The following is an 8,432-nucleotide window of genomic DNA, read 5'->3' on the forward strand; positions in this document are numbered from 1 at the left end:
AGGGGCGGGGAAAACGGGGGTCCCAATTAGTGGGTGGAAGTTCTGCCACCCCCCCCCGTGTGCAGAGCCAGGGCGCCCTGGCCTGGGGAGCTCAGGGAGTGAGCAGGGGCTCAGGCTCTTCCCCCCTCGTATCCCAGCCCCCCTGGCGCAGAGTTGCGCTCCAGAAACGGTGGTGGAGACAGCAGAGGTGTGAGGGGCCTTGCACACTTCGGCCCCGAGGCGGGGGCAGGCTCGCCCGCTTCATGGATGGAGTCGCTGCCTTGGCTTGTGCTGGGAGTGGGCAACAGGGCTTGGCCGGCCAGGAAGGGGGGCTCTGCGGTCAGGGGGTATGCTAGTAATGCCACCATCTCCTTGCAAGCTACGGGGTGCTTGCCATGGGTCCGACAGCATTCTAAGCAGCTCGCTGAAGTCTTCTAACCTCGTGCACAAAGCTACAAGCAGGTATTCTCAGTGTCCTCACTGTGTACGTAAAGGCACCCGCAGCACGGGAGGTTAAGTAATGCGTCTGAGCCCCCAGGGCCGCGCAGGGGTGGTGCTGGGATTTGAAGAACAGGATCCCATATCGGAGCCCGTACATGGCATGGAACGTGAGCAGAGGCACAGAGGGAGGCCAAGGTGCCCTCTGCTATGAGGGACCCGCCCCCCCCAGGCAGAAAAGGAAACCGGCGGAAGAGCTGACTTGATTTAGAATCCGAAAAGCAGCAAAGGGAAAGGTCCTCTTTCTTTCCCACCCAGAGTGCCTGTGGCCACCCAGGTGCGCCCAACTCCCCGTGGGGGGCCAGCCTCCTGCTGGGCAGCTCTGAGGGCATCACCGAGCCCCCCCCCCCAACACCTGCTATCTTTCATCAAGTGGTGTCCCACCCAGCTGGAGCGTTAGCGGGGTGCTGGGTGCTGGGGTCTCAAGTCTGTCTAGTAGGGCCTGGAGCGCTGTGCTGAGAGGGTGAGCCTAGGCCTGAGGTTGGCAGGAAGGGGTGCCAGGACCTGCCAGAGATGCCTGAGACAGCCCGGGCGTGGGGCACTGTGGCCGGACACCCCCAGCTGACGGCCACCTCCAGTAGAGAGGGCGAGACCCCCACACCAGTGCGATGCCAACACCGAGCTGGCATCGGTCCACACTGGAAAACATGGGAGCCCCCTCCCCCCGCCCCCCGCTCAAGGTCCCGGGGCTCCTAACATCCCCTCTGTCCCGGAGCCAAAGTGGACCCTCCTGCAGCCCCTTCAGGCTGGTTTCCCCTTGGCCCTCCTGCTCTGTCGGGGCTTCTGGACGCGGGGGCCGAGGAGCTGCTAGCGTGCCGCCGCCAGAACTCGGGGGGCCCTGTCTGAGGGCTTGTGGGGTACAGGCGGGCGGAGGCGGGCTGGGGCCCTGCACGTGCACAGCCAGGCCGATGGCAGCGAGACCGGACAGCCTGAGCCCCGTCCTCGTCAACACCCGGTTAATGCCCTGTCAGCGGCTAGTTACCGCCAGCAGCACGAGGCAAGGAGGGAGGGACCCCCAAGTGCCCCCTCCAATGCTAACAGGGAGGGGCTGACAGGCTCGTAGGGTGCCCTGGGGTCGGGAGGGGGCTGCACCAGTTCCCTAGGGGAAGGGGGTGGCCCGGTGGGGGGTTGTTCAGAGCTCTGGTGGGGGGGGGGGGGGGGGGGGGGCGGCCGGGGGGCGGGGGGGCCGGGGCGGGGGGGGGGGGGGCCCATCCCCCCCCGGGCGGGGGGGGGCCGGGGGGGGGGGGTTGTTTTCCTCGGGGCGCCCCCCCCCCCCCCCCCCCCCGGCCTTTTAAAACCATTTCTTTTTCAATTAAAAAGGAACAAAAAGCAGTAGAAAGTCTTAAAGCCTTGGTGTCAGGCCCCCCTGGGCCTGGGTTTGGATCCGGCCCCTTGTAGCTCCCGGGCAGACCAGCCGGCCTCTCCGACCTCTTCCGGTTTCTGCGGCTGTGAAAAGCGAGGGCACGTCTACCTTCTGAAAAGCTTCAAGCCGGGGTGGTGACTCCCCCGCTCCTTCCCTTTGCTCACAGCTCGAAAGACTAAGAAACAACATCATGCAGGCCACCTTCAGCACCTCCGGGATCAAGTCCTTGGCCACTGAGATCTCTGACAATGACATTCTGGAGGCCTTGCAGGTACATTTGGCGCTGGGCTGCCTCCTTGTCCCCGAGGCCGCGTCTCCGGGCGGGAGCTGACTAATTTGCAGCCAGAGGCGGAGGGGAGAAGACAGCATGGATGCCACGGACCCCCATTCTGGTTCTGTGTCACTGTTCGCCGTCACCCGGGGATCATGCTTACTCTCTGCTCAGGCAGAGGGGGACCGGACCCCCCGAAAGGGTGGCGATGTTGTACAGGTGGCGAGGCTAGCCGCTCTCGGCCTTCGGTGACCCCCAGCAGCAAGTCCGCGGGGCATGCACAGGGGCGGGGGGCCCAGCTGCTGGAGTCCTGGAGGTTCCCCCGCAGCAGGGACCCCGGCCCACCCAGCCTCTTCAGGGATGCTTCTCGGCACCTCGGCGTGGCCTCAGCTGGGATAGTCATCTGTTCAGGCAGGACCCTGGCACAGACCCCTCCCTGGCCTTGGCCCGCGCTGTCATCTTGCTGACCCCAAACAGAGGCCTCACAGGGGCACCGTGGTGCAGGGAACATGGTGCAGACTTTGGGGCCGGCAGGGGTCAGTCACCACCCCTGTGGTCCTCGGCTGAGAAGCTGTGGCCGGGTCACTTGAGTTCAGAGCCACGGAGTTTCCCTCTGCACGTGGGAGACAGCGCGTCTGCCTCGAGGCGTGGTGGGGAGAGGGCCCTGGGAGCCGAGCCCCTGACCCAAACGTGCTCTGTGCAGCCCGGTGTGCTGCTCAGAGGGGCTGCTTCGGTCCCCACGCCGCAAGCCTCCCACGGCAGGGCGCTTGCCACCAGGGCCTGTCCCCTTCCAGCGCCCCGCGTTTCCCTGAGACCTGATTTCTTTCCTCTGCGCCGTGGGGGTGGGGGTGGGGCCGCGGCCGGTGGCGATCCCGCAGGGTGGCAAAGGTCTCAGGGGAGGGGGGCCCTGCATGAGGACCTGGGGGGAGGTCTCTGCAGCCTGGCTACCGTTGCTTGGGGAGAGGGAGAGGGAGGGCGCCGCGCGGCCCCGCGCCGGCGGGGGCGGAGAGGGAGAGAGAGGGAGGGAAGGGTCCTCGGTACCACCCAGTAGTCAGGGAAGAATCCTTTCCCCTGCCAGTGTCGGACACAAAGGACACAAAACAGTGACCGGTGGTGAAGCAGGAGAGGTGAGGGAGGGGGCAGGACAGAAGGGCCTGGAGGGACAGGCTCCGTGGCCTCTGAGGTCTCTCGGTCGGGGGGCTGCTGGAGATTCGCAGGGGACCTAGTGCTGCTTCAGGGGAGAGCGACCGCAGCCCGTGGGGGGAGGGGCTCTCTTCCCCACTCCGAGTTCTGTGGGCTTCATCTCCCGGGGCCTGACCAGCAGCGGTGGGAGCGTTTTCTGCACAGAAGTTTGCAAATGCTGCAAGACCACAGCTTTTCCCCCTGGAGAGCCGGTGTCAGCGCTCAGAGCTCCGTGCAGGCCCTGCTGCCGGCTGCCCTTGGTGGGGGGGGGGTGGTGGTGGAGCAGCGGCGCCCCGCAGCCACGGCCTGTGCTCCTCCCCAGAGGATCATCTCTGAGCGAGCCGACTGCTACAATCAGCTGAAACAGAAAGGCATCAGGATGCCTCCCCTGCACCAGTCGGAGGCCCCTTCCTCCCAGAGCAAGTCCAAGAAGCTGGCCTCCAAGTAGAGCCCGCCTGCCCACGCGCCCCCCGCCCCCCAGACGCTGGGCCCCAGCTCGGGGGCCATCGTGTGTGGCCCGGTCTTCTCGCTTTAGAATTAAACCCTGTCCTTGGCCATGGGCTCAGCTTCTCTTTCCCTCCGGGACTCGTGGGGGCGCGGGTTCCATCCGCAGCCCCGATCTGCATCCCTGGCTTCTTCCTGGGGAGACCCCCACACGGAGCAAGGGCCCCCTCCAGAGGCCCTGGGCTTTGAAGGCCTGAGCCTGGGTGCCTATAGTCTCCTTCAGTTGGGCCCACGGGGGGCCACCTCCGAAATGGGGGCTTCCCTGGCTGGGGCGACCCCTTTGGAAGAGGGTGGATGGAGGCCGTTTTTCCATCACTCTGCGGGAGGGACAGCTCCAGGCGGCCGGCCAGGCACCTCTGTCTGCGTCCTGCGCACCGCAGGCTTCGGGCACATAAACGCGCTGAATGAAGGAACCCATCAGGCGCGGCTGTGCTCTCCGCCCGCACCTGTGCGCGCAGCCAGACCCGCCTCGCCCAGGGCGCGAACTGGAGGGACCAGCGGGGAGCTCCGCAGCGCCCCCCCCCCCCCCCCCCCGCCGGCCCCCCCAAACTCTCGGATCAGACCCAGGCGCGTCCGGAGGCTCCGGGCCCCCGCTTCTGCGACCGAGCCCGTCCCTGCGCGGTCTTGGTGGAGGACCCCCGCTCTCACGCCTGGGACCCCCCCAGGGCCCAGCGACTCCTTCGGCCTCTCTCCCCAGCCGCCCCTCGAGCCTGACAGCTCCTCTCCCTCGCAGCGCCCCTTTCCAGCGTGCCCTCACCCCTGCTACGCCCTCCCTCACACGCTTCTCTTTCCCGCGGTCCCCTCTCCCCTGCGGGCCCTCTCGCCCCCGCGGCACCTACTGCCTTGCTTCCCTGCAGTTTGCACGCCCTCCGGCGGCGCCCCCGGGAGCACCGGCGGCCTGGGCTCGGCTTCCCCGCTCGCTTCGCCCCTAGCCCCGCCCCTAGCCCCGCCCCAGGCCCCGCCCCTCCCGGCCGGCTACACGTCTGCGCTGCTCGGAGGCCCGGGGGCCGAGGGGCCCGTGGGACACGCGTCGGGGCGCAGCTTCCTGGTGCGGGCGGACCGCGGAGGTGGACCTGGCCGCGGCCCGCCGGGCCTGTGAGCGTCGCCCGGGAGAGCGGAATTGCGGGGTAGGAGGCGGGGGAGGGTCTGGTCCGGCCAAGCGACCCCCTCTCCCCGCCCCGGCCCAACCCGTGGAGGGACGGCCACGAGCCGGAAAGGGCCATCTGGTTCCTGCTGGCCGCCCCGGGACACCCCAGGGCTCCTCCTTTCCCTCCCCGGCTCCTCGCAGAGCCGGTCCTCTACACTTTATTTTCTGTGGGTGTTTCCCCCCCTATTTTTCAGGTTGGAGGCATCGGCCGCACCTCGGACCTTGACCTGTGGCCTGGGAGGAGGTGAGACCTACTGGCCAGGCTCTGACCACCTGACCACCTTCCTGGGCGCCTGAGTCTGGGTTTCCTCGCCAGGACTCTCCCTTTGTAAGTTGTGGGCTCCTCGGGGGTGCTTTGGGAGCGAAGGGGTCTAAGGTATGCGGTGGTACCCGCGAGGGCCCCCAGCTTGGCTGGTGGCTCTGGGCAGCACAGCCCCAGGCTCTAGCTACAGGGCGGGACCTTCCAGTGAGGGGCTGGAGAGTGAGGCCCTCAGGAGCCCAGCTCTGGGCACTTCACTGGCTTCTAGGGGCTTTGTCCAGTCAGGGCAGCTTGAAAGCCACAGTCTCCATCAGTTGGGAATGCTTTCTGGTGCACACGACGGGAACTCCTTGTCCCAGGCTTGAACAGGTGTGGGTTGAGTCTTCTCACACAAAGAAGCCCACAGGTGGGTAATGGGTGTGGATTTGGAGACCCCCACCCTGTCAGGGCTGGCGCTGCCTGGATATCCGGTAGCAAAATGGCTGCTGCAGCTCCGGCCATCACTGCAGGGCAGCCAGAAAGAAGCCGCTGCTATTTCTCTCTTGAGAGCAAAAACCCTGCAGCTCCTGCTACGCCCAGAGGCCAAGGTATTAAGCTTGAATTCGCCCCCGGCTGTCATTTAGGGCAGCACCTTGCTGCCTGGAACCGGCTAAGGATTGTGCCCCCAGGTGGAAGGAGGTGGACCTTAGGTAGACAGGTAACAGAGTCGGCCCGGTAGCCCCTTTCCCAGACCCACCTGGGAAAGTGGAACCCACACTCAGTGCGCGCTTGGCCTCCCTTGGGCCTGAGAACGGCCACTGACCCGAGTGGCTGTCACCAAGCAGGTGGCTCCCGCCTGAGAGGCAGGCCTTGAGGCTCCGAGCTGGGCTCCCTCCCTTCCTCCCACTGGCCTGGGACCCGGGAGGCACGTCAGGAGTTTAAGAACTGCTGGGTTTCAGCAGTGTCTGGGTGGGCGAGAGGCCGTTCAGGGGCCCGCTGTGCCTTTAAGCCCCTCCCCAAGTGTCCGTGGGAGGGGGTCCCGGGAAGAGAGGCGCCTGGACTCCCCCCCCCCCACAGGCCCCAGCTTCTCCCCCAGGCGGTGTCGGGGGAGGGGCTGCAAGTCGAGCAGGCCAGAGGACACAGGACAGGGCCGCCGGCCTGCCCCGGCCGGCCAGCCAGCCAGCCAGCCTGTACCAGCCGCCGCCCCGTCCCTGTCCTTCCCCGCCTCCGGGGAAGCTCTGGGGCCTGATCTGTCGGGGACGGGGAGGGGGGCAGCAGTTATCCGGCCAAGGACCCGCCGCGTCCAGTCTCCAGGGCCCAGCAGCTGTCCCGGAGGCCCCCGCGAGGGCCTGGCCTGGGTGGAGGCAGCCTCTCACATTCCTGAGGGTAGGGTTTGGCGGATTTGCAGCCTCCCTGGGTTGGATTCCCGCTTTGCCGGCTCCCATGTGACCCTGGCAAGTGGCTTGACCACTTGGCGTCGGTTCACCTGCTGAGCCAGGTGAGAAGGTTCCTGTAAAGGAGCCCGCCCTCCCTCCCCCCCCCCCCCCCCCCCCCCCCCCCCCTCAGCCCCCCTCCCCATCCCCTCAGCCCCTCCCCTGCCCCTCTGGCCGTAGCCCGGGCAGCATGCAGACCCAGCAGAGTGGCGTCCAGTACAGCAGGTGGGATGACAGCAGCCGGGACGAAGTCCACGTGGCTGCCGTGTCCAGCATGGAGGAGGCCTCAAGCTGGGCGAGGTGAGGGCTGGGGGGAGGAGCCCCGCCCGCTGGGTCACGCCCTCGGCCTGTCAGCAGAGTGCCAGGCCCTCCTCCTTCGGGGCCCACTGCCCCCCCTCCCCCCCCCCCCCCCCCCCGCCCAGCCCCCGCAGCCCCCGCAGCCCACTCGGGCTCACGTGCTGGCGGTTCCCTCTCCAGGATCTCCCGGAAGCTGTGCTCAGGCAAGCTGGGCATCGCCCTGAAGGTGCTGGGCGGAGTGGCCCTCTTCTGGGCCGTCTTCATCCTGGGCTACGTCACCGGCTACTACGTGCACAAGTGCAAATAAGGCTTCCCAGCATGCACGCATGTGCCCGGGGACGCGGGCCCGGGCGGACACCCCTGTACACCAGAATCCCCTTTGCATGCACAGACCCTCATGTACACGGATCCTCGTATACACCAGGTTTCCTCCACGTGCATAGACTCGCCGCCCCCCCACAGACCCCAGTGCGCAGCAAGCAGTCACTGGCCATCCAGGGGCACGCAGAGGAACAGGGACACAGGTCCTCGATGACATATACACATGCCTCGCACAGGCACCCAGCCAGGGGCACACGTGGCCGGGAGACTCGGCCCAGTCTGAGCTGGGACCACGGGACACACCCTCTGGGTCCTCCCTGAGCGGACGCTGTATGGGGCTGGGGGTGCCTGGGTGGGCCTCTGGGCCCTCTTGTTTTGTAAGCATGGCTCTGGGGGAGGCGGGGCTGTGTATGTCCCTCTGCCCCCCCCCCCCCCCCGGGCTGAGACCCCATCCTGGAAGTCGATCCTGGGCAGGGTGGGGAGCGGGAGCCACCCTCAAGTGTTGTCTGCGGTGGGGTGGGCATAGTTGCTCCGGGACTTGGAGCCGGCAGGAAGGCCGCTGCCCCTGCCATGCCCAGGGCGGATGGGAACCTGTGCACCGATGCAGTCTATTAAAAGTCTGTTGCATGAAGGTTGGGTGAGGGCCTCTCCCACGGGGGCCCCCCAGGCGCCTGCCCACGTGAGGCCAGCTGGAGGCCCTCGGACAACAGTGGGAGGCTTCTGGGAAGGGCCCTTCCTCCCACTTGGCTCTGGGACTCCGTGTGTGTCGGCTGCGCCCTCTGGTGGGAAGCGAGCCCCTGGGGGTCGGCCTGAGGGCTGGCGGGTGGCGGGACGTCTTCCTGCCTTGCCCAACGGACTCTCGGACTCTCGAGGCTCAGGCTGCTCCTGCCTGCCCAGCGGATTCCCGAGACCTGCCCTCCTGGGCCTGTGCTCACCCCCACCTACTTGCCGCAAGCTCACATCTCTGGCCCCGCAGACCCTTTGTGGCAGAAACACAAAGTTAGGAGAGTGCTTCTTCCCCAAGGACTGAGGGCTGGAGATGAAGGACAGACACTGTCCTTGCGGGGCTTGAGGTTGAAGGCCACGTGGCAAGCCCGTGTGTCTGAGGCTGAGCTGGAGGGGAAGGGCAGAGACCCCGGCCCCCGGCCGCCCCCCGCGCGGGGTGGGGGGGGGGGGGGGGGGGGGGGGGGGGGGGGGGG

General features: G+C 67.3%; 2 protein-coding genes across 4 annotated transcripts in view; both read left to right on the top strand.

The window, feature by feature from the left end:
- The window catches only part of CCDC27 (coiled-coil domain containing 27), a 14,063-nt gene extending 10,215 nt beyond the window's left edge, over positions 1-3,848 (top strand). Inside the window, exons 11-13 of the mRNA XM_040471508.1 lie at positions 518-587; positions 1,960-2,111; positions 3,616-3,848. Of these exons, the coding sequence (XP_040327442.1) occupies positions 518-587; positions 1,960-2,111; positions 3,616-3,741 (348 nt within the window). The 3' untranslated portion in view covers positions 3,742-3,848. The remainder of the gene's footprint in view (positions 1-517; positions 588-1,959; positions 2,112-3,615) is intronic.
- Positions 3,849-4,753: 905 nt separating this feature from the next.
- Positions 4,754-7,864, top strand: SMIM1 (small integral membrane protein 1 (Vel blood group)). Of its 3 annotated transcripts, none has more exons than XM_040459378.1 (4): positions 4,754-4,924; positions 5,139-5,272; positions 6,770-6,915; positions 7,093-7,864. In XM_040459378.1, exons 3-4 carry the CDS (start codon positions 6,806-6,808, stop codon positions 7,217-7,219), a joined length of 237 nt encoding a protein of 78 aa, XP_040315312.1. In that variant the 5' UTR covers positions 4,754-4,924; positions 5,139-5,272; positions 6,770-6,805; the 3' UTR covers positions 7,220-7,864. The 3 variants fall into 3 exon arrangements, with proteins under 3 accessions (XP_040315312.1, XP_040315293.1, XP_040315301.1); XM_040459359.1 differs by having other exon boundaries at positions 4,757-4,924; positions 6,796-6,915; XM_040459367.1 differs by lacking the exons at positions 4,754-4,924; positions 5,139-5,272 and adding an exon at positions 5,584-5,609 and having other exon boundaries at positions 6,796-6,915.
- Positions 7,865-8,432: the final 568 nt, after the last annotated feature.

The sequence above is a fragment of the Herpailurus yagouaroundi genome, unplaced genomic scaffold (genome assembly GCF_014898765.1).
Source record: "Herpailurus yagouaroundi ecotype Mexico unplaced genomic scaffold, PumYag 77, whole genome shotgun sequence".
NCBI classification, from domain to species: Eukaryota; Metazoa; Chordata; class Mammalia; order Carnivora; family Felidae; genus Herpailurus; species Herpailurus yagouaroundi.

Excerpts from the sequence above, each read along its gene's own strand:
- SMIM1 (XM_040459378.1), top strand. The coding sequence starts at position 6,806 with ATGCAGACCCAGCAGAGTGGCGTCCAGTACAGCAGGTGGGATGACAGC. Across the intron at positions 6,916-7,092 it reads GAGGCCTCAAGCTGGGCGAG|GATCTCCCGGAAGCTGTGCT; the intron begins GTGAGGGCTGGG and ends TTCCCTCTCCAG.